At 30.7% G+C, this 26773-nt stretch overlaps 1 protein-coding gene across 1 annotated transcript; it reads right to left on the reverse strand.

Annotated features, from left to right (window-relative positions):
* Nucleotides 1-11699: 11699 nt before the first annotated feature.
* On the reverse strand, nt 11700-13675 carry LOC115704769 (uncharacterized). Its single transcript, XM_030631974.2, has one exon. The coding sequence runs from the start codon at nt 12546-12548 to the stop codon at nt 11922-11924; it is 627 nt and encodes a 208-aa protein (XP_030487834.2). The 5' UTR covers nt 12549-13675; the 3' UTR covers nt 11700-11921.
* Nucleotides 13676-26773: the final 13098 nt, after the last annotated feature.

Genomic DNA, 26773 nt, shown 5'->3' on the forward strand with positions numbered 1-26773 from the left:
CCCACGATTCTCGTATGCATACGTAAACGTAAATTCCCGGATCGATTGAAGAATTATTTTAGTGGAAGTTTCTAGTGGGTTGAGGTCTTGTTCAGACCGAATGTAAGCTGTCTATGAGATGTATATTCATTATAAATACATCTTATAGCTGCTAGGTTTTGCATCTCTTTCATACACTTAGAATTGCTTTCATATCTTAAGGAAAGAGTGTCTTTGTTTAGTACCTCTCTTGGTACCTCTCTTGTATCTTTGAATTTCATTCATATCTTTAGAAAAGAGAGTCTTTGATTTGTAGAGAAGAGTTGTTCTACTCTTACTCTGTTTATTTGTTGTTTGTATTGTCTTGAGTCTGTATTCAAGTCTACAACGAAGAAGAACATCAGTGCACCTTCGGGAGAAGGGTATTTACAAGCTTTCGGGAGATTGCTTTTGAAGTCTTGCATCGGGAGGATACAAGCACACAACCTTCGGGAGATGGTTGTATAGGCTTTCGGGAGATAGCCTTTAAGCCTTGAATCTAGAGGATTCACACTCTTCAAGGTGATCGAAGGGAGTTCGAGCACTTGGAGTTTTATCAAGATTCGGTTAGTAGGTGGAATACATCAAGCTTGCGGCATACAATAAGAGGGAGTCTATTTATGCATAAGTCAATTACTTTGTATTTTTGATACCGATCTAATGAATCTTATCTCTGGGCGTGGCCCCGTGGACTAGTAACAATCTGAAAGGATTGTTGAAACCACGTACAAAAATCTTGTGTGTTTTTACTTTTATGCACTGTTTGTTTTTCTGGGTTTCTCTGGAGTTACGGAGTTGCATTCTGTAACTACGTAAAATCGTTTTTCACATCAGTTTCATTATTCCGCATTTAATTAATCACTTAATTAAATAATCAAATCGGGAATATTAAAATACGGAATTTCAATTGGTATCAGAGCAAGTCACTAAATTCTTAGTGAGATCTTGAGGTTATTCCGTTTAACTTGTTTTGTGTGAGATGTCTTTGTTTGCAGAAGGAAGTTCTATCTCTAGACCTCCTCTATTGAATGAGTCGAATTATCCTTATTGGAAGGTCAGGATGAAAGCTTTCATCAAAACGCAAGATGAGAAAGCATGGAGAGCTATTCTTACAGGTTGGTCTCAACCTACTGAAAATGATGAAAAAGGTTATACTCAGGTAAAATCTTAACTCAGTTGGACCACTGAAGATGAAAAACTGTCTGGTTATAATAATAAGGCTTTACATGCTATTTTTAATGGTGTTGGTGAAGGCTTTATTAAATTAATCTCATCTTGTGAATCTGCAAAAGAAGCATGGGAAATCCTTCAAATTCAATTTGAAGGTACTGCTGATGTAAAGAGATCACGATTTACCATGCTTCAAACTAGATTTGATGAATTGAGAATGTCAGAAACTGAAACTTTAAATGATTTTTATGAAAGATTATCTGATATTTCTAATGAGTTTTTTGCCTTGGGAGAAAAATTAGATGAATCTGTCTTGGTTCGGAAAATTGTTCGTGTGCTTCCTGACAGGTTTGACACAAAATTGCTAGCAATGGAAGAGGCAAAAGACTTTGGCAAAATGAAGGTTGAGGAACTCATGGGTTCTTTAAGAACTTTTGAGTTAAATCAACAGATCAAGAAAAAGAGTAAGCAAAGGTTCTCGAATGAGAAAAGCAAAGGTATTGCTTTCAATGATTCTGAAAATATTGTTTCTGATGATGAAAATGATGATAAAATGGCCTTGTTAGCAAAAAATTTCCAAAGATACATGAAATCTGTTGGAAATAAAATGAACTTTTCAAAGAACTCAAATGGTAACATTTCAGGTAACAATCCCTCTAAACCTTTTTCATCTAACAAAGATATTCGTTGCAGAGAGTGTGAAGGGTATGGTCATATTCAATCTGAATGTGCCAATACCTTAAAGAAAAATAAAAAGGGATTGAATGTTACTTGGAGTGATGATTCTGAAAGTAGTGAAGATGAAAAAGAAAAAGTTGCTCTAACAAGTGTTTTGTCAAGAAATTTGCAGGAAAAGGGAAAATTCATGTGCATGAATAATACCTCGATCGATGACAACAAGAAAGAATCTAGATCCGAATCAGATGAGTCAGAAATTGATGAGAATTCTATGGTTGAATCCTACAAGGTAATGTTTGGTAAGTTGATGGAAACATGTGCTGAAAATCGTTCCTTGGTTAAAGATAATAAAGTCTTGTGTAACAACATTAATGAGTTGGAAGACAAACTTAAATGTTGTGAATCTGAACTATCTTTAAAAGAGTCTAAAATTATTTCTTTAACCAAGGAACTTGATAACATTAAAAAGAATGTGAAAATGCTAAATCCAAGTTCCACCATCTTTGAAAATATTCAAAAATCTGGCCAAACCAATCATGCTGGTCTGGGTTATGTTTCTAATCAACCCAATTCTAATACCACTTTTGTTAAATCTAATAGTTTTGGAAGAACTGTTTCTACCTCGCAGGTTTCTGTCTCTACAAAGAAAGCACTCTCGTCGTTACGTAAAAGAAGCACCACGGTAAGTTTGACAATTCTAAAGGGAATGGAAGACGTTTCATCCCTATTTGCCATTTTTGTGGGAGAAAAGGTCACATTCGACCTAAATGCATCACTATGCAAAACATGTTTAAATCTAATTACCTTGGAAATAAACATGTTTTAAAAAAACAAAAATGGGTTGTCAAAAATAAATGCTTGATAGGTTCTTCTTGTTTTAAAACTATTGCTACTAACATGTGGTACTTTGATAGTGGGTGTTCTAGACACATGACAGGTGAAAAAGAATATCTTGAGAACATTAGACCAATGCAGTGTGAAGAAGTTACTTTTGGTAACGGTCTTGTTGGAAAAGTCATAGGGATAGGAACTCTCAATTTCGAAGGGCTTCCTAAACTGAAGAATGTCATGTTGGTTGATGGACTAAAAGCTAATCTTCTTAGCATTAGTCAAATTTGTGATCAGGATTATACTGTGAGCTTTGATAGTAATCATTGTTATGTGTATAATATTCTTGATGAAATTGTCTTGCAAGGGTTCAGATCTAATGATAACTGTTACACCATCACTACCTATGCTACTTGTCATTCTGTTATTGATAACACCACCGATTTAGGGCATGAAAAACTTGGTCATATTCATTTTAAAAATCTGAGGAGATTGTCTAATGCAGGAATTGTTCGAGGATTACCTAAATTAGGTAAGGAGTCTTTGGGAAAATGTGGACCATGTCAGCTTGGTAAGCAACTGAAAATTTCTCATAAGAGTGTTTCTGATGTGAATACTTCCAGAGTTCTCGAACTCCTACATATGGACTTAATGGGTCCAATCCAGGTTGAAAGCTTGAATGGTAAGAGGTATATTTTTATGTGTGTTGATGATTTCTCTTGGTTTTCATGGGTAGAATTTTTTAGAGAAAACTTTGATACTTTTGATGTTCTTAAGTATCTTTGCTTGAAATTAAAAGTTCAAAAAGATTGCAACATTGGTAAGATAGTTCGTGGTAAGAGTAATCATGGAAAAGATTTTGAAAATACTGTGTATGGTAAATTCTGTAAATCTTATGGTATTTTTTATAATCTTTCTGCTCCTAAAATCCCACAACAAAATGGAGCGATTAAGGATTCCCACCTTCTTGATCATGTTTTAAACAAGGCTTTGTATGGCATGAAACAAGCACCTCGTGCTTGGTATGAGCGTCTATCTGAGTTTTTACACTCTCATGGTTATAGAAAAGGAAATGTTATTAAAACACAGCTCATCACACACATTCAATTTGATATTATTTTTTCATATGTTGATGATCTTGTTTTTGGAACTACTTCTAACTCTGAAGTGCAGGTTTTTGTTTCCCAAATGCAAAAGGAGTTCGAAATGAGTATGGTAGGTGAACTCACTTGTTTTCTCGGTCTTCAAGTGAAGCAATCAGATGAGGGAACTTTTGTCATTCAAAGCAAGTATGCAAAGAATTTGGTGAAAAAGTTTGGTCTTGAGAAAGCCAAACATACCAACACTCCCATGAGCACAACTTTGAAATTAAGCAAAGATGAACAAGGAGTAAAGGTAGATCAAACTCTGTATCGAAGTATGATAGGTAGTTTGCTTTATCTTACTGCTAGTCGTCCTGACATTTGTTATAGTGTTGGTGTTTGTGCTCGATATCAGGCAAATCCCATGGAATCCCATCTTTCTGCTGTGAAAAGAATCATTCGCTATGTAAATAGCACTATTGATTTTGGGATTTGGTTTTCAAAAGACACTAATTCTAACCTTGTTTGCTTTAGTGATGCTGATTAGTGTAATGCAGATGATAGAAAAAGTACTAGTGGTGGATGTTTCTATCTTGGAAATAATCTGGTTTCATGGCATAGCAAGAAGCAAAACTCAATCTCTCTGTCCACAGCGGAGGCTGAGTACATTGTTGCGGGTAGTTGTTGTACCCAATTGTTATGGATGAAACAAATGATGGCAGATTATGGGTTTGATTTGAAAACGTTAACCATCTTTTGTGATAACACTAGTGCTATAAACATTTCTAAGAATCCTGTTCAACACTCTCGCACTAAGCACATAGACATTCGTCATCACTTTATTAGAGAGCTTGTGGAAAATAAAATTCTTTTCTTAGAATATGTTGAAACTAGCAAACAAATTGCAGATATTTTTACTAAAGCTCTTGACTCGGTCCGATTTATTTCTCTAAGGAAATCCTTAGGGGTTTGTACTGTTTAATGCTTTTATTTTTTTTTTATAATCCTTGATATTTGAGTTGTCTTAGAGTTCATAATGTCTTGTCTTTGTCCTAGAAGAAAATTTCAACCTTATAAGAATTTCAGTCATTATTTTATTGCTAATGTTGTAATATTATGATGTCATAAAGGTTTGTCAGGAAAATTGTTCACTCCTCACAGGAATATTCAGGTTCATCAAACAGTGTTATGTAAGCTACCATTTTCGAATAATGTGTTCAAAAACTGTGTGTTCAAGCTCCATTGGATGAATAGAGCTACCTATCTCAATGTGTGAAAGCCATCTCTGAGTAAGTTGGAACTATGTAATTAGGAGTTATGTAGAAGATACGCTACCATTGAAAAGGGCTACCATTGAGGTAGTGTGACAGCGTCTCCTATGGGTACAATTTATCAGAAAAAGTCTTTTTGACAAATTGGGCAATGTTCCCTGCTTACACTTTCACACACTAATGCTTGACACAGTTTGTGGTAAAAATTTGTTTATTCTCGAAAATGGTGTTATAAAGCTGTTACATACTGTTTGATGTGCTTTAATATTCTTAGTGATGGAGTCAATTTTTTCCTGTGAACCGGTATGACCTCATTCTATTACTTCATTCGTTTGATAAAATAATTTCTGATTATTCTTATGAGTTTGATTTTTTCATCAGGGACAAAGACAAATGGACATTGTGAATTCTAGTTGCAAAAATATCAAGGTTATCTTATTTTTCTGTCATTTGATCAAAAAAAAAACAAAAAAACAGGGGTTCGTGATCGAGTTGTCAAGTGAGCTTTGTTAAAATTTTTGTTATTTTTTTGTTATGTTTCATTATGTTCTTAGACACAATTTTTGCTCTTAAGTGGTGATTAGTGCTTTTTGTGTCTTGGTGTGTTCTCTTGTTCTTTATTTGCAATTTTTCTTTGGGGGACATTTTTTTGAAAAATAAAAGAAAAAGGGGGGCATATTTTTTCTTCGAATTTTTTTCGAATCCTTGTACATTTTTTCTTTTAGTTTTTCATTTTATGGAAACATGTTTTAATTGTATTTATTTAGAATGTTTCCTTTATTTGTGGAGATTTGGTCTTTTTGGTGTTTATAGGAAACTTGTACTTAAATAATTAATTTTATTTTTGGTTTCCTTTTTGGTGGCTATTTCGGTTTTAGTAAGGGTTTTTAAATTCTTAGATTTTGTGGGGATTGTTGGTTTCCTTTTTCCATTTAAGGAAACATTGACCAAAATCTTGAAAAACCTTTTTTGGTTTCCTTTTTCCTCTCCACACGTGGGTCAAAGGTAAGGAAGTTACCTTCCTTTTCAATTTTTTTAATTTGGGCATTTAAAATTGAAAGTTATATATTCTCAACTTCCCATAATCCCACGATCACCACTCTCTCTTCTCTTTTTATTTTGTTTTCTCAAAGGTCTAACATTGTTCAAAGTGTAAGAGGGTTTGTGTTCTAGGGTTTCAAAGAAAAAATGGCCAAAACTAAGAATGCCCAACCATCCAAGAAGCCCACTCGTGGATCTGCGTCTGCTTCACCGGTGACTCCGCCTGCGCCGCCTGCACCAGCAACCGGAGCTTCTGGTTCGGCTTCTGCTCCCACGAAGTCTGCCAAGAAATCGAAGACCCAAGCTCGAAAATCAGTGGCAAAATTCTCATCTCCTCTTGTTGGTGCCTCTCCTATTGCTTCTCCAACACCTGGGTTGGGTGATCATGATGAATCCCATTCATCCGATCACACATTGTCGAAGTCCTCTTCTTCGAATGGTGCTCCTAATGTCGACCAAGCTTTGGTGACCTTGCCCACGGTGAGTTCTCGAACAAGGTCCAAGGTTTCCACTCCTTCAAAGCCTGAAGTGGTTAAACCTAAAATTGCATCCAAAGGGAAAAAGGTAGTTTCTTCATCTTCAAAGGCCAAAAATCTCAAGGAAAATCCCCCTTCGGTCTCTTCCTCGGATTCTGAACCAGAAGAAAGTGAGGAGGATCATGATTCAGAGGGCTTGTCCGATTCAAGTGAAGAATTTGTGCCCAAAGATCTTCCTGTTGTTGATGATTCTGGATCCGAGAGTGAAGAACCAGAAACTGAACCTGTCACAACAGAATCTGCTCCAGTCCCTCCTGCTGTTCCAAAGAAGGACAAAGGAAAAAGGCCCATTGTCTCTAATCCTGTTCTTCCACAAAAAAGAAAGAGGCCCTCTGGTATTTCTCTTGATAACTTCAAACCCCACTCTCATTATTTTTGTTATAATGATCATGCTAGAGATATGAAATTCTATGAGAATAGGAATTTTACTGTGGAGAAAAATTTTAATGTTATTGCTCATAAGCCTTTTGGAGTGTATAACATGTTGAAAGAAAGACAATGGGTAGATACCTTGATCGGTTTTGATGGGTATGTGGATAGAATTGTGAAGGAATTTTATGCTAACATCACTGATGAGTTTCTCGATGAGGACTCTTTCATGTTTGGCAAAGTTTTTGTCAGAGGACACTGGTATTCCTTTACTGTGAAGAATGTTGCTGAGGCTCTCAATTTGCCTATGGGAATTGAGCCAACTGATGTGGAGTTTGATCGTCAAAAGGTGTTCGGTTATCTCTCTGGTGATGATGAAATTGAACTCTCCGACACCATGCATATGTCTCAACTCACCTATCAACATGCTGCTCTCATGAGGTTTTCCCTATCCAATTGGTTTCCTTGCTCCAATCCGGTAAATGTTTCAAATGAACTTGCTTTCTTTTTGTATAAAGTTTCAATTGGTGCTAAAATTGATTTGGCTGACATGATTTGGGAGCAAATTGTCTCTCTTCGAAAGGGTAAGAAACCTAGGCTCAATCTCATTTTTCCTCACTTAATCTATAAAATTTTATCTGATCAAGAGGAATTGATTCTTGAGAATGAATCAATTGAGATGCCTGCTGTTGGAACCACTTTCAAAATTCCTGAAAAGCCTCCTCAAGGAAAAGTCGCTCAAAGAAAGGCTCGGTCCGCTTCCCCGGTCTTACAAATGATCCCGCCGTCGGATCTGCTTCCACTTCTGCTCCTACAGAAATGGCAGAATTCAACTTGCGTTTGGGAAGAATGGAGACCAGTCAGGCCTTGCTTCTTAGGAAGATGGACAGCATCATGAAATACTTCCGACCCAATGATGATGAATAAGTGGTTCAATCTTTTATCTTTTGCTTTTTATTAATGTTTAATTGAATCTATGACTTTGTTCATGTTTGTTTTTGTTATCTTTGGCTCCTTGATAGACAAAAAGGGGGAGTAGTATTATTTTTTGGACTCTTTGCTACAACTCTGGACCTTTGGTTTTAGGGGGAGTTGCTTGTTTGTGGTTTAACACTTTTCCGTTTAAAAAGTTGTTTGTGGTTTAACACTTTTCCATTTAAAAAGTTGTGTTCTTCGGTTTGCAAGCTTTTCCGTCCAAAAAAAGTTCTATGTTTTATGTGTTAGAGAGCTTTCATGCAGGGGGAGTATTTTCTATACTCTTGTATCTTTAAAAAGCTATTTGCTTTGGTTTCTAACACTTGATGCAGGTTTTCTCATAATAAAATGTTTTGTCAATCAAAGTGCCAAAGGGGGAGATTGTTAATTCCATTTTTGGCATATTTAATTGACAAAAATAATTTATTATTTAATGTATATTTCGGCTGGCATATAATGATATGGTTTCCATATTTGTGTAAATCAAACTTGAAAGGAAAGTTGTCTAGCTTTCCTATTTTTGGAAAAAAGGTAAAAATGGTAAGTTTGGTTACCCATTTCGTTTTTATCTAACCAGCTGTGTAATCTGATCTTGTGTTGAGTTTCCCATTTTCTTAGATCAGGTTTCTTGAAGAGAAAACCGGAGCTAGACTTTCCTTTTCTATAAAAGGAAAGTTGTAGTTACTGCCCACGATTCTGTATGTACAGAAACATAAATTCCTGGACTGATTGAAGAATTATTTTAGGGAAGTTTCTAGTGGGTTGAGGTCTTGTTCAGACCGAATGTAAGCTGTCTATGAGATGTATATTCATTATAAATACATCTTATAGCTGCTAGGTTTTGCATCTCTTTCATACACTTAGAATTGCTTTCATATCTTAAGGAAAGAGTGTCTTTGTTTAGTACCTCTCTTGGTACCTCTCTTGTATCTTTGAATTTCATTCATATCTTTAGAAAAGAGAGTCTTTGATTTGTAGAGAAGAGTTGTTCTACTCTTACTCTGTTTATTTGTTGTTTGTATTGTCTTGAGTCTGTATTCAAGTCTACAACGAAGAAGAACATCAGTGCACCTTCGGGAGAAGGGTATTTACAAGCTTTCGGGAGATTGCTTTTGAAGTCTTGCATCGGGAGGATACAAGCACACAACCTTCGGGAGATGGTTGTATAGGCTTTCGGGAGATAGCCTTTAAGCCTTGAATCGGGAGGATTCAAGCACTCTTCAAGGTGATCGAAGGGAGTTCGAGCACTTGGAGTTTTATCAAGATTCGGTTAGTAGGTGGAATACATCAAGCTTGCGGCATACAATAAGAGGGAGTCTATTTATGCATAAGTCAATTACTTTGTATTTTTGATACCGATCTAATGAATCTTATCTCTGGGCGTGGCCCCGTGGACTAGTAACAATCTGAAAGGATTGTTGAAACCACGTACAAAAATCTTGTGTGTTTTTACTTTTATGCACTGTTTGTTTTTCTGGGTTTCTCTGGAGTTACGGAGTTGCATTCTGTAACTAAAGAAAACTGTTTTTCAGTACCAGTTTTATTATTCCGCATTTAATTAATCATTTAATTAAATAATCAAACTGGGAATATTAAAATACGGAATTTCACTATCGAACCTTTTAATTTAATAAATGACAATTCAAATTCTGTATTTATCGAAATAGTACATAATAATTTTTTCAAAATCTAATTTTAGTCAATTTATATGTAGACAATTTCTAGCACAAATAAATGTTAATTTGTAACTAACCTAGTCATAACACTTCCCTCTTAGAGTATTTTGATCTTCTATTTTTTGCTCAAGGTATTATATTATTCTATTTTAAAAAGTGTAGGGTCCAAATATTATCATTCGATAAAATAGATAAACCAATTAATAACTTTTACTAAACACATTAACCAAGCAGTATTATACCCTAATATATAACCTAAAAAATAAATTCATAGTTTAAAAAGTAAGTAGCAGAAATAAGAACCTTAAAATATTTTTTTATCAATATATATTTTACTATATTTTATTTATAATTTAATGGCTTAAATTTTTTATTTACAGTTTTACAAAATTATTGTTTCAAAAATACAATCTTAAATTTTTAAAATTACAAAAATACAGCTTTTTCAACAAAAAAAAAATAAAGAGTGTAAGAAAAAAACGAGAAATTATTTTCACAACAATTATAAATAAACTATAAAATAACAAAAATTAATGAAAAAATTAACATCATAACAACTATAAATCAACTATAAATAAAATATAAAACAACCAAAATAGAATATGGAAAAATTTTATTATTTTTCTTGAATAACATATTTTTGTAAATAAAAAAGTTCAAACTATAAAAATAAATTTTTTCTGTATTTTGAGTATTTTATTAATTTTTTAAAAAATATTTAGTATATTATGTAAAAAATTAAAACTAAAATGTGTATTAAATAATTTTAATTTTAATGTTGATTTTTTTTATATAAAAAAAGTAATTAATTGATATATTATCAATATTATAATCAAAAAATTAGAAAGTACAAGAAATTTTTTTCTTTCAATTCCAATATTAAGTATTTGGAAATTTAGTATGCTCACGTGGTACTAATATTATTATAAATAAATTTAGGTGAAGATATTTTTATTTAGCTCATAGATGAAAAATATAAAGAATAAAAAGATAAAAAAAAATGGCGAGATCAATATTAATAAGTGAGTTAAATTACTTAAGAGCATGGCACACCAAGTTTCTACATATAATGGCTTAATGATAAAATAGTTAGCTAAAATTTAACATGTTTACTAAAGAGAGACTACAACTACATCATTCAAAATAAACTTTAATTTCTCTTTTCTTAAATTCCTTTTCGTCTATGCTACTTGTTGTAGCCTAAACAATACAAGGCAAGAAGATTAGCTATGTAATCTAGCACAAATAAAATTCAAGCAACTACACAAATGTAGTTTGAAATTACACTCTATACCCTTTTTATATTGTCCTCTTTCATTTTTATCCTCTTTTATAAAATCTATCATTTTTATCTCTTTTTTTAAACATTGTACCAATTTTGTCCCTGTCACTTCAAGATACTCTCCATGTGATTCTTTTATGTCAGGGTATTTTGGGTACAATACATATAAAAAGAGGTATGTTTTAAATAAATATAAAATTAAAGGTAAATTTGGTTAATTAATTAATAAAAGAGGCATTTTTCAACTTACCCCTTAATTATTTTTGGTTTGTACTCAAAAAAAAAAAAAAACAGAGACATTCAATAATGTAACCGTTAATATTTCGCATTAGTACATCATCTATACTTTTCTTAAAAGCAAAACCCAATAAATATTGCCACTATGCCAAATTACTGCCCCAAAAGGTTAGCCAACTACCAACAATAATACCAATAAAACCAACATACAACCCAAATTATGGTCGATTTATAGAAAGCTAAACAAAATCTAAGATAATCTTAATAGGCAAAGGAAAAATACCATTGAAAATTACCAAAATCCACTCATGGAAAAACAAAAATTTAGCACAAGGGAAAATCCAAACTGAAAAAATTTGTTTGGATTTTACATTATATATTCAGATCAATAAATGATCATAAATAAAACTTGACCCCAAATTAATAAAATAACAACTCCACACTAGATTAATAACATAGAAACAGAGGAACAAAAACCTAGAGTTTGGCACCATTAATAATTGTCATCCGGACCACATTTTCCACATTCTTACCAGTTTTTCTTTTTTTTTTTTTTTTTCCTTCTTTAAATCAATAATTAAATGAACAAATTAATGAGGCCAATCTCTAAGCCTGTTAACTTTTTTTTTTTATTTGAAAAATTAAATAAAAATCATCCACAATATTCTAATTACAAAACAAGAATAGGCGCGAGCAAAGAATCAATAAACATAAAACCTTAATTAATTTAGTAGTTAATAAATAAACAAATAAATAAATTATGATGTGATGGTAGAAGATTGTGATCTGAACCTGGAGTTGGGTGGTTGAGCCGGAGTGGAAGAAGCCAACAACTCAGAGAACATGTCAATGAAAAACTTATCAATGATTTCAAGGTAAGCTGGGCAAGTTAGACGAGAGTAGTAGTGAAGAACCTCTTCTATGTCCAAAACATGGTCCACATTACTAACATCCAACATTTCTAGCTCTTTTAGCTTTTCCTCAACCAAACAATTTTTATTTTTATTGCTGTAATGATAATCTCCCAACTTCTTTTTGTTGTTATTATTACTACTCATCATCACCACCTTTTTATTAGGAGAGGTTTGATCTTTTTTCTTCTGCTCCATTGGATATTGATCATAAGTAGTAGTAGTACTAATTATATGGTGATCATTCTCATCATCTGATCTTTTTTCTCTCCTTTTAGTACAGCTGGCACCACCCCATTGGTGGATATTCGTTGCGGTGGTGGCTGCGGTTGTAGAATCGCCGGTGAATGGATGGCCGCGAGGGGATTTCGGTAGCTTTTGGTAGGACCCTCCGGTGAAGAGGCACTTCAAACTACCAAAAGTTCTTTGAAAGAATTTCTTGGTGGAGGAAATGGAGTTTCTCATTAGCAACATATTGGAATGGAGAGAGAGAAAGAGAGAGAAAGAGGAGTTGGTAGGTTTTTCTTTTTTGTTTGTTTGGAATGAAAAGGAGACAAAACAAAGCAATATATATATTAGGGGTAGGATTTTGGATTTGGAATTTTTTTTTGGTGTTGGTGTGGGATTATTAGTACTTTAATTATAGAGACCAAAAGTGAGATGGAGGAGCCAAAATTATGGAAATGGAAGGTTATACTAATCAAACTTTTTGTAATGTAAAAAGAAAAAAATAAATAAAAAGGAGCAAAACCCTTTATAATTATAACCTTATCTTTTGTCTTGACACGCTCCATTCTTTATCTTGGATTGCACCAAACGGGTCCATTTTCCTCTTATTCATTATGAAATAGAAGATATATAATATAAGAAGTAGAGGGGAGAATATGTTTTAAGTGTAGTATAATAGAGATGATTTAAAATATAGAGTTAATGAGATATGAGGTTTCGTTGCTTTTACTTTAGAAGGTTAATTTGGTGTGTAGCCACTTTAGGAGAATGAAAGGAGCGGGTTTTGTTGTGTTTGGTAATTGGGTTGGTTGTTAGGCTTGGTCCCTCCATCCAAGGAATTAATGTTATTAGCCAATTAATCCATAATATTTTGATTATGATATATTTTTGGCTTTGGTGTTTTTGGTATTGTTGATTTCTTAATTCAGGAATATGGTACTCACTCTTTATCATCTTATTTCATTCCTAGACAAATTTATATGCTGCAAGTAGATAAATATATACAATTGATTAATTAATTATAACTTATTTGATAATATTAGTCCTTATTGTTAATCATGAGAGAATCAATTATTGTATCTAAACAAGCACTACTTACTTATATATATTAGTGTGTCTCTGGTTTTAAATTCTAAAGTAATCTAAGATAAGATAACCCACACCCTACTTGCTTAATTAAATGTCAAAACATATATATTAATAAAATAAATCATAACTACAATTATTAATTGATAACAAAACAAATGAAGGGAAAAAACAATAAAAAATTAATGTATTTTAGAAAAATAAAATATCTTCTCGAAATAATAAATAATCACAAAAAGCATTTAAGTATTACATGCATTATTATTGACATGACGATTTCATTAACGACACAAATTCAACTCTATGATGATCATATATATTTATATGGTCCAGAATGTATTTATTTTATTTTTAATAAGGACTCTCTTCTATTTCTCTCATAACAAAGTAATATTCCAGGTGCCTGTAGATTCTAATATTGAATAAATAATCACACTACTATTTTGCTTTGCTAAAAATGAACAAGAAATTAATATTGTGATGGTTGTGTGTTTTAATAATGTGTTTTAGTGTGGCTTTTGGTAGACATTGATTGTTTGATAAGTCATTTTGCTACATAGGTCAATTTTTATCCGTTAATCACGCATTGACTACATTGTCTTGGAATCACCCCTAAATTCCAAGACAATTTATAGTACTGACTACTGTATATATAGCAATATTAATGTAGTAAATACTCATCTACCACTTACGCCAAAAGAGGCATCCAATAATATATATAATTTGTTTTGAAATTCCTTCCTCAACTAGAATTTTATATGTAATATAAATATAATCTAGGTGATGAACTCGCTGAATTTAATAATATTCGCTTCGATACCATTTCTTGCAAGGAAACGCAATTCATACCTAATCTTATTGTTTACACATATATGACACAAATCACAATCATTAATATATAAATTAAAGAGAACCATGTACAAACAGCTTTAATTAGTTTTCGTTAGGATAGATAGGTTTAACTCAATCCAATGAAATGTTTGCTAAAGGAATATGTTTAGAAATATTAATCTCTATAATTCTATTATTTTTCTCCTTTATTACAAGAGGTCGTTTATATTATATGTGCATATATTATTTCATTGCATATTACGTACACTAATATGCGATAAATTTTTATTTATCTTGTGATGGAAGAATATAATTGAATAAGTAATAATAAACATATATGAAATTTGGTATATATATATGTGGTTCTTGAAAGCAATCATCCATGTGCCAGATCACTGTGCACTAATAGCACATTATTGGCTCCTTTTCAAAAATTATTTTGTAAAAATATAAGTGATTTCTTGTTGGGCCACCTTTCCCTATTGTAATGCATATATATTTGATTGAAGTTCATAATATCTAATGGTAGTTCAATACAGCTGAGGACATCAGAAAGTGCAGGAATCACAAAAGAGAAGGAACTCAAACACTACTTGATTTTTGCATTTCATAAATTATAATTCAATTTATTTTATGTAGATATATTAACCGTCTACATTACAGTTTAGGAAACATTTTTTTTTTAAAAAAATTTTGAACCTTTTATTTGACACCCTCTCAATAGCATGCCAATGCTTTACACTAGGTCTATTAATGAACCTAAGACTCTTCATCTAATCCAATCCGCACTTTTTTGATCAAACAACATCCAATTCGCACTAAGTGCGGATTTTGTTTTTTGGATCCAATCCAATCCGCACAATAACTCAAATCCAATCCGCAAAAGTGCAGATTGGATCGGTTACTTTGGATTGGTTACTTTTTAATATTAAATTATTTAATATTTATGAAAAAAATATTTTTTTTTTCACATAACTAGCAACAAAATAAAACAAATTATAGTTATTTTATGTCTCCAACAACACATTAAATAAATAAAATAACAAATAACAAATTCAAAGGAAGAAAAAAAATTGTATATATATAAAAAATATTTAATTTTATTTTAAATTGTATGTAGAAAAAAAAATATATATATTAGAATAGAATATACATTTTATCTATTAAATTTTGCAATATAATTGTATTATATGTATTAGACTTTTAAATTACTATTTTTTTATATTAAAATGTTATTTGTATATATAATTTTTTAATTTTGTTATAAATATGTGTGGATTGGATTGGATCGGTTATTTTTACATGTCAATCAACATCCAATCCGCACAAGTACGGATTTTGAATTTTCCAATTCGCACAAATGCGAATATCCGCACTTTGCGAATTGGATTGGATTGGATCGTGCGGATTGGATTGGATCGACTATTTTATGAACACCCCTAAATGAACCTGCATAATTAATAATCCCATAACATAGGCAATGTCAGGTCTAATACAATCAGTGGCATACCGAAGAATGCCAATGATGCTCACATATTCAGATTGTTTTACACCATCATTAGTGTTCTTAAATAATTTTACACTGGGATCATATGGTGTACATGCAAGGTAACAATTAAAGTAATTATATTTCTTTAAGATCTTTTCAATGTAGTGAGATTGATCTAAAGAAATTTCTTTTTAGGCCTAGTGATCTGTACACCAAGGATCACGTTCGCTTCACCTAGATCTTTCATGTCAAAATTTTCACATAACATAGATTTCACATTGTTTATGACATGAATATTTAATCCAAAAATAATCAAGTCATCCACTTATAAACATTTAATAGTGCATATACTATTTTCATATTTATAATAAATATATTTATCACTTTCATTTACTTTAAAACCATATAAGACGACAAGATTATCAAATTTCTTATGTCAATGTGTAGGTGCATGTTTCAAACTATATAATAATTTATCTATTTTACACATTTTATGCTCTTGACCAGGATCGATAAAACCTTCATCAAGTTGGTCCATGTAAATTTTCTCTTCTAATTCACCATTCAAAAATATAGTTTTAACATCCATTTGGTATACAACAAGATTATGAATAGCAACAATAGCAATAAGCACGCGAATAGATGTAATTCTTGTCTGAGGTGAATAAGTCCTTTTAAGATAGGTTGTTTGGCTTGAAATCATGAGGGTCAGGTAGTTGAGGCCTTCATTGTGGGAAGATTGGGGCTGTCAATTAGAGATTGCAAAAATAATTGGTATTAAGGAAGCTCTAAGTTGGATTCAACGACACCCATGGTTCAACATTTTATTAGAGACGGATAGCTTGGTTTATGTTCAAGCTATCCATAGTAACTTACATAAGCCTTCTGAGTTTGATTTATTGGTGAATAATTATCACGTTATCTTATCTTCTTTGAGTATTGTTGTTATTCAGTTTGTTTAAACGGTCTGTGAATAAAGTTGTTCATTGTTTGGCATGTAGCTCTTATTTTTACCCAAATCATGTTTTTCAAGATTATGAATTATCTCCTTAATTACGTACTATTGTAATAATAATTAGAAAATATTTTATATAAGTAATAGTTGACAGAAGATTTTTTTGGTAATATTTCAAAAGACAATACTAATTTATTCTTTTCAAATCGATATGTTTATTTAGGGTAAATAGCGGCATAAGTACTCAAAGTTTTAAGTTTGTAAGTGGCATAATCTCAGTGTTTATTTCTAGCGGCATAAGTACCTAATGTTTGTAAAACTGTAATTTTTCTCTAATTTCGTCAATACAAACTCTATTATTTGAGCAGACCACATATAAGGTGCAGATTCTTAATTATTGGATCTAGACAGAAACATGTAGTATCATTTATTTCCAAATGTTCATTTAATAAATTTAAAACAGAGTCTGTACTGACAAAACTAGAGGAAAATTACAATAACATTGGGTACTTATGCCACTAAAAATAAACATTGAGTTTATACCGCTTACAAACTTAAAACTTTTGGTACTTATGCCACTATTTATCTATCACTTGTTTATCAATTTATAATTAATTATATTAAACACATCAATTTCAAATTTAACTGTTAACATAGTTTTTATCTCAAATTTAATTGTGTCTAATCAAATTTCTCATGTTATTGACTTGAACATTTTGATTCTAAACATAAACTTATACACTAATGTAAAAAATTTATAATAAACCCACTAATGACATCTTCAATAGTTATTTATAAATATGTTTTGACTTTATTTATGGTCGTCTATGAATGTTTAAGAAATTTTACAAATATTTAAAGAGCTAAAATAAAGTTTGAAATAGTTATTTACTATGCATATAAAAAAATAGTCACAAGTGTAATAAAATATTTAACTTTTGTTATAAATCATGGTTGAAATTTCTGAATATTTATAGGGAGTCTAAAATAACTAAACATACGTCATTATGAAAATAAATAATAAATAAAATTAACTCCTAAATACCAAAATAAATAGAAAGTGTATCATAACTAGTGCTCTAAATACGAGTTGGACTTCTAGACACAATACGAGCACGACTAAGCACAAAAAATTATGGCTTGGGTACGACACAGTACGATACTACAAATTGACACGATACGACACAAAAAATATGAGTTTAATTAGTACGATATGGCACGACAAATCCAAAAAACTTGATACATAAACATTAATAAACTATTCTGAAAGAGTGACATGTTAAAAATCTTATATATTTTTATAAAAGTAATAATTATAATTTGAATATTTATTAGTAAATAATAAAATTTTAATAATTATAATAATTTTTTATATTAAAATAATTAAAGTTATAAAAAACATATAATTTTAGTAATTATCTCATTAATTGTAAATAAAATATGAAAAGGTATAGTACAAATTTGAACCAGTATAAGAAAATGGGCCAACCCGAGTAACGCACGACACGAATCTAAGCACGGGACGACACGATCAGACACGATTCTAGGTATAGGCGGGCTAGGCCCGTGTCTAGGGCCCACCTAGTTCAGGGGCCCAATTTTTTTACTGATTATGAAAAATACCACATTTTTTTTTTAAATAATGACTCAAAAATATTTTTTTCTTATGGCCCACTAAAAATTAGGGCCGACCTGTATCTTTTTATGGCACGACATGACACGTCTCATATTTAATTATGGCACGACACGACATGACACGACCTTTATTTTTTATGGCACGACACAACTCGTATTTTTTTATGTCACGACACGACACGGTCCGTATTTTCTTATAACACGATACGACACAATCCATATTTATGACACAATATAGGATTTTTGTGGCAAAACTCTCTTAACATTTACAATTGTTACACATATAACCCTAATAAAAAAAAGTGACAACAAAAGTACCTTATCTTACGATCTTGTTGCAGCCGTATCCTTTGTTGGCCATCAAGTGTCAACTCAGAAACACGTGACAATTTTTTATTAGACTACGTATTAAATAATCTTAAGAAATATGTCGTCATGTGTTTTTGAGTTGGCACTTAACGAGCTTAATTGGTACTTAACAACCAAAATGTACTATCGCAACAAAATCGTAAGACAATGTACTTTTAGCACCACTCTTTTTTATTAGAATCATAAGTGTAACAATTACAAATGTTAAAAGAATTTCCTGCAAATATTCCAAAACACACATATTTCTATACTAATTTTGTATCATTTACTAATCATGTTGTCGTATAACAACCCTTTAATTTTGTGAACATCTCAATATCAGCTATATAAAACTCAGTACGATTTTGCTACTATAATCAAGGTGTTATTATATGTTGGGGATTAGGTATTAGGTCACCGTAGATATAGGCGCAGCAATAGACCTTAAAGTAGTTGGCGGCTGAGTGAGAAAGTGTTGTTTTTGAGATACAATTACAAAGTGAAATCAGGTGACCATGACTATAGAACGGCTAGTCCTAGATGACTGAGACAGCTCTAATTTATTTTTACTTAAATAATAATAGTAATATTATTATTAATATGCGAGACAAAACTTGATGCCTTAAGCCTAATGTTGACACGTCCTGTATTGGGTTGGAATCAGTCTCCCTCAAATCTCCATTGGCCTTATATGTTTGTAATAAGCCCAAGCCAACCGGCGTTTGCACGGCTCAAGACCCTTGTTTCTTAAGAAATAAGAGTTAGGCCCCCCTTGTTGTTGTGTTGTATACCCCTTTCCACTCAACTACTCTGCCAATTGAAAGTTTCCAACCAAAAGACTTGTGCCAAAAATAAGCCAGCATTTTGCAACTATATCAACAAACTTATACGTATACATCACTATATAGTGTGGATGTGGTCCCCAATTGCTCCCTTTCAAATTTCAAAATATATATATTTAGTGTGTAATTTTGTCATCTACAACTACAATAGGTGACATGTCTTATGTGAGATAATATCATGGCACAAACTAATAGACAACTTAGACATAATTTTTGAAATCTTTCTCAAGGCATCATTCAGATTTTATTTCATGTGTACTTTATATATACATCCTTTTCCTAGTAAAAATATGAATAATATTATAGTGGTATTGATTTGTATAATGAAGTATGCGATCTTGTATAATATATTTTTAATAAATGGACTAGAAAATGCTCTTTTTCTAGTTTTTATATCATAATTAGGAAATTTTTATAAGTGTCTAAAATTTTGAAAAAAAATAATAATACAAAAAGTATGTTTTTTGAAGAAAAGAAAGACATAAAAATAGAAAGGGGTATAATCATAAATATAGATTTATATTTTTTGTAACACTCAAAAACTTACACAACCCATTTTATTATTTTTATTTTTATAAAGTAGATATTTTTAATTTACACATTTTTTAAAAAATAAAAATAAAAAATAAAGTCTTCCTTCTAATATTATACACACAAAATAAAAATTAAATATTAAATCATATTAGAATAAAAATTTACGAAAATAAAATTAAAAAAAGTTATAGAAATTTTACAAGAGTATAAATTACTGTGAAAGAAAATATCAGGAGTAAATTTCAAAAATTGAATTTAAGTTGTTTGTTTTTTTGGCCTTAATATTGGTGAGTATGCGCATAATTTTTGGGATGTAACAATATGTTACAATTCTGTAAATAATATTTCCAAACTGAATAAAAAATGTTACTGTTATAAAATAATATAAAATTATTTAAAGTAGATGAGAAGAAAGAAGAAGAAGATGAAGAGAGAAAGAGAAAGTGAATGAGAATTTCTGAGTCATTTATTCCAATGGGGTGAACCCCTATTTATACAAATACAAGAGTGAGATATTAAGAAACTAAAAAAAGGGAAACTAAGAAAAAGAGGAATATTGATTACAATTAATGGTAATAAATAAAAGATTTGGACATCCACATAATTATTAATATTTATAACACTCTCCCTTGGATGTCCATAATAATTGCCTTATTAAAAATCTTGCTGAAAACTTGATCAAAGGAAAAAGAGTATAGTGTAAACTAACTCCCCCTCATTTAGGCATTTGTGGAGATCTTCTAATCGACGAATTTCGATCTTATCTGCCGTCTTCTCAAATGTTGATGTTGGTAATAACTTTGTGAAAAAGTTTACAAGATTGACACTTAATTAAATATGTTGAACACCAATATGTATTTTCTTGAAGCGTATAAAGAAGAATTTCGTGAAATGTGTTCTAACTCTATCTCCTTCAATGTACCATCCTTTTAGTTGAGCGATGCAAGCAGTATTATCCATAGAGAATTGCTTGGGTTGATACTTCTTTATTGAGTGCAATTCATATGTTTCTCAAATATGCTATGTCAATGATCTCACTCACACACATTCTCTATTTGCTTCATAAAATGCAAGTATGTTAACATGATTTATAGTTGCCTTGTTAAAAACCTTGCCAGAAAAACCCAGTGGGACAAAATCTGAGCTAAGGGAAAAAGAGTACAATATATATTTCATATTCATAACTATTTGCAAGTTGCCTCGTTAAAAACCTTACCAGGAAAACCCAGTGGGACAAAACCTGAGCTAAGGGAAAAAGAGTGCAACATGAATATGTCTCCCCCTCATGCACATATGATCCATAATTCTTTTGGTGATAATAAATCTCATAAGATTATTGTTATCACTTTTAAAATATCACAATATACAATCTTTGATCATATATTTTCTATAACTCTTCCAGAGTATGTATGGACTTCTAAATTATAGATGAGGGGTTCGTGGAACATTAATCTTTATCCAACTAATTGTATCATTCATGTGTATATACAATCTTGTTCATACTAAAATTTAACATTTCAAGTAGATATGAACATAGCACATTAATGATAATATAAATTTTTGTTTGTGACAATGATGGTACTCCAAGACCATATATTTGTTCCATCTTGTTGTATGATCTTAATTTTCATATCAAATGATCATATATCTATAATTCTTAATACATATGAAGTACTTCAGGACTTCAATACTAATGAACAAACTTTATACATTTAATATTTCTCGATATACAAAAGAAATAAAAGTTTGTTTTGCAATTAATCAAAAACTCTTCAAGAGTCTATCACAACGTATAATTTACGTATTTATACTGCATAGACAACCATACGTATTTTTCAAACAATAATTTACTTACATGTCTTTATTTCATACAAAGATCTTTGTCATGTAGTGCGCGCGACTTAGAATTTATATCACTTAAGACATGTATTAAATTCTTCTAGAATTTTTAGATAAGGCTTATTTCAAATTCTCACTATATTAGGAGCTCCAAATAAATAATCTTTTGTTGCAACATTTATGTGACGCTTATAAATCCTCATAAAATATATTCCAGGCTATAATCAAATCATGATTATATTTTCTCAATATTTAAGCCTTATTTTAATCAATCTCATGTCTATGCAAACTTTGTACAACAATTCATTATGTACAAATACATATATGCAAATTTCTCATTAGAAATATTTATTTGCACACCCTACAGGTCTTACTTCACTTTATGTGAGTAAACTTGCCTGGACTGCGTCATAATATTTTGGCTAAAAATAAAATATATGTCGATGATTCTCGACAAATCTAATACCATGATCCTTGTTATCTCATATTAGTTTATTGCATATGCACACATTCAATATTTATTGTCGACAAAAATTTCAATAAATGATAATTTCTTCCCATATTGACATAACTTATAGAGATCTCTTTAAATTACATACTTTTCAAATATGTTTATCATTTATAGGTACCTATATAGAATCACTTCAGGGATTCAATTATGATCAAATGTGTTATGTCTAACTTCTTTTGGGAGTCTCTTCAAGTACCGTTTTCATCACGGTTATCATTTTAATACTTTATAACATTAAGGTATCTCCATGAGTACCTCTAGATTTAACAACTTCGGTATCTCCACGAGTACCTCTAGATTTAACAACTTCAGGGCAAATCAAATGAACATTTACTAATAATTTTTATATTGTTCATTTACGCTTCAGGCGTTTTCAACTCATTCTAACTCAACTTTGAATAATATTGATTTGCAGTTGGTATATATCATTTTGAACTATATTGTTCTTATATACTTTGTGCAAGGATCATTTTTCAAAAATTATCATCGATCCCAACTGCTTCTCTCCCCCTGATCGAGAGAATTTTTAAAAATTGTGATATCTAATAATATTAATACACCTGTAGGGATTTCAATATATCACAATGAATCAATATCTATTTAAACTCATATATATTATATGACATTGAACTTCAGGTTCAATAACTTCAGTTTCAAGTTCAATACTTATGAACTTAATTCATTTCTAAGAATGAGTCATACGTGTATAATTAGAAATACATAAATTTACACATTTTGTAAATGCATGATCATAAAATCTTATCACATCGATAAGAAACTATGCAATAAAAATCTAGCAATGGCTCAAGATTGTTAAAGAAATATAATTTAAATATTTTTTATGTGCAAATATATGCATATTCTTCTTTTGAGCCTTATAAATTAACAATGAGAAGAATCTTCTGGTTCTTCAACAAAATTTAGTCAAATCATTTGACAATTTATTGCATATGATTGATCATGTCAAAATAATTCAATTCATGAACTTCAGGTTCACTATAATTTGTACTTCAATGAAACTTTCAAAAGGTAAGTAAATTCATTACAACATAAATCATTACAAGTTTCATTTTTATATACACGAATAATATAATTATATTATTCTCCAAAACATATACACTCTTCAAGAGTCACTATTATGTTTATCAAACTTTATATTTCTTTAGGAATCACTATCATCAATTTAATGATGTGTATAATTGAAAGATACATGACAACTTCATCATGTTATTGTAATGGTCAAATAGATATAACCATAATATATCATTCATTTTTCCTGGTATCTTTTTAACAAGTCGTCTAATTTATTAATAGACTATTCATTAGTCTAATTATCATGACTTGATATATTATATATTTAAATGTACAACCAGTACATACAATAAGCTATTTCTTATTACTTTCATAACTAGATAAAAGTTATACATCTAGGTACATACAAATATATTTTACTACTCCAAGTAGCAATTGTATGTAAGACTTCTTCAGGAAGCTTTTCAAATAATAATTTTGTGATTCTTTATCACTTTGATTATATTGGATCACTAACAAATATTAGTAAATTATATATCCATTTTTGGGAATATGCAAACTGAATTATATAGTAACTATATATATACATATCATGTACTAACAATAGTTTGAAACTATTGATTTCAAGAAATAATAAAATATGTATATATTAATTTACTTCTGGCATTACCAATATATGTGAAATCTATATTCTTTGAAATAGAATTTCATGTCTATTCATTCTCTTTAGGTAATGATATTTAAATATTCTAAATGTACAATAAGTTTGTACAATTCACATTCTATTAAATAATCAAGTATACTTTTATCTTGATTATAAGTATGTCCGTACTACAGGTATGCGACCACTATTATTCAATTCCACACATGATATATAGATTTCATGCACTTTGATTATGTGTGGTATCTCATCTTTTGGTTGTTTCCAATTTCTTCTGGAAATATTTGAGTAGCAAACAATGCCATTGATTATTTAAAATCATTACATTCACTTCGGGGAATGACGTTGAACAAGTAGAACATTATTATAAATTTCTTAAAAATTTATTACTTGTTCATCCATAAAAATATAAGAAATTATTCAACAATTTCTTTTACGATATTTTAAAGAATATATATGAATGCAATTTTTGCATAGTCTCCAAGATGTATGCAAAATTTAATCTTTAATATATGTCAGATTCAATAATTTCCAACATTGCAAGTAATAACAATGTATAGTAACATGACTAATACAAACAATCTTTAAAAATAGTTGAATTCAATTCGTATCATTCTCTGCAGGGAATGATGAACAATAAATACATGTCTCATGTATTTAAATAACATTAGTCATGCTCACTGTTATTCTTATACTTTGATGTTCCAATGCAATTTTCTTAACATTCTTTTTAGGTATTCAAAACCCACTATAAAATTGCATCAATAATAATCATTTTTAATGATTCTTTAGTTGTATTCACATAAATACAATCATTTTTTTTTTGACAAATACAAAACATTTACTTGAGGAAATTTTTGTCAAAATCTATATCGATATTAAATTACTTTTCATTGTCCTCAAAGAATACAAGAACATATATATAAATATGTATTCATCTCTTTCATTATATATATCCATCAACTATATAATGAATATTACATTTGCATAATCTTCAGGATATATGTAAGATTTTATTGAGGACGCATAATCATTAGGATATTGTTGGATATTATTTTACCAGGATCTTAGATCTACTCACAAGTATGTTTATTAACATCCTAAATATGAACTTTCTAAAACGATAAATTAAACACATATAAAGTTTAAGAAACCTTGTAGATTATCGGGTGCAATGGAATTATAATGACTCCTTCCGTTCAGAATCTCTAACCCTTGATTCCTTTCGTAGCGAGTATTATCAAGATCCCGAACACGGATCTTCTTCTCTGAATTCTTGATGCTGAATCTCCTTTGCTGTTGATCTTTCTTCACAATCTTCCTCACTATGATTGAGGTATGGCTTGATGTGTGTGGGCACTACTCTAATCACTAAGAGAGGTTCGAAATTTTGAGGAAGAAAAGAGAGAGAGAGTGGCGGCTAGAGAAGAGAGTGGAGGCTCAGGTTTTTCTGATTCAGAAAGTGTAATTTTCCTGAAGCCTTCACTATCTATTTATAAAAGCATTCCTTCTAAAATGGTTTGACTTGAATTATATGGCATTAAAATAATGAAAAAATCATTTAAAAAAGATAACATAAGTGGCCGGCCCTAGGCTAGGTGGACTGGGTCTTGATTTTTGCAATTTTGCAATTTTACCACTTTTGTATCTGATTTTCTCAAAAATGCCAATTTCCTAATTCAATCATTTAAATGCCAATTCTAACTATTTAATAACTATAAATAATTATTAAATAATATTGTCATTTATCATATTTATTAATTGCACCATACAAAGTATCACAATTAACAAATATGCCCCTGTTAACTCTTTCTTTACAATTTCGCCCTTACTTAGTGAAAATTTCACAAATAGACATAGTCTAATTTGTGAATTATAATTGATTAATCAAAACCAATTACATGAGTCTTACAAGCAATATTATCTCAACTAGTGGGGGGACCATGGGTGCATATAAGCCTTCCAATAAGTAGATCGAGAATTTAGCACTAAAATTCACTAACTTATTAATTCTTCGTTGAATCCACGCATAGAACTTAGAATTGCACTCTCGGTATATAGAATGCTCTATATGTTCCACCATATAGACACATCATTAGTTATCCATTGTTATAATCCTAATTTGATCAATGATCCTACTATATGAATGATCTACATAGTAAAGGGATTAAATTACCGTAACACTTTACCATGTATTTTATCCTTAAAACACTTGACCCCGTATAAATGATATTTCACTTATGTGAAATGAGATCTCCACCATTTATTTTCGTTTGGCCAAGCTCGAAGGAAATCATCCTTTGCTTACTATTTGCCGTATAGAAGCTATAGATTCCATGTTTATGCTAGCGCTCCCACTCAATTTTGCACTAAGTGTTCCCAAAATGTACGTATCACCTGACCTAAAAGTAGGCTTAACTAACAAATCAAAGAACACGAATAGCCTTTCAAGATTGAGCACAATCATAACGGGATTAAGATCATTTGATCTAGGATCAACTTGGCGATATTGACTTTAATAGATTTTACGGTAACTTTAATTAAATCTAATTCAAAGTTCAATATCTGGTCCCCTTCCGATGCATACTCCATGCATCCAACTTTGAGAAACTTTACTTTAACCAATGTTCGGAAAGAACATAGTATTTCTCCAAATACAAGTAAACTCTTGTTGTAGATTATCATATCAAGTAAAACCTCGTGTCCGA

Source organism: Cannabis sativa, chromosome 1 (assembly GCF_029168945.1).
Source record: "Cannabis sativa cultivar Pink pepper isolate KNU-18-1 chromosome 1, ASM2916894v1, whole genome shotgun sequence".
Classification (NCBI taxonomy): domain Eukaryota; kingdom Viridiplantae; phylum Streptophyta; class Magnoliopsida; order Rosales; family Cannabaceae; genus Cannabis; species Cannabis sativa.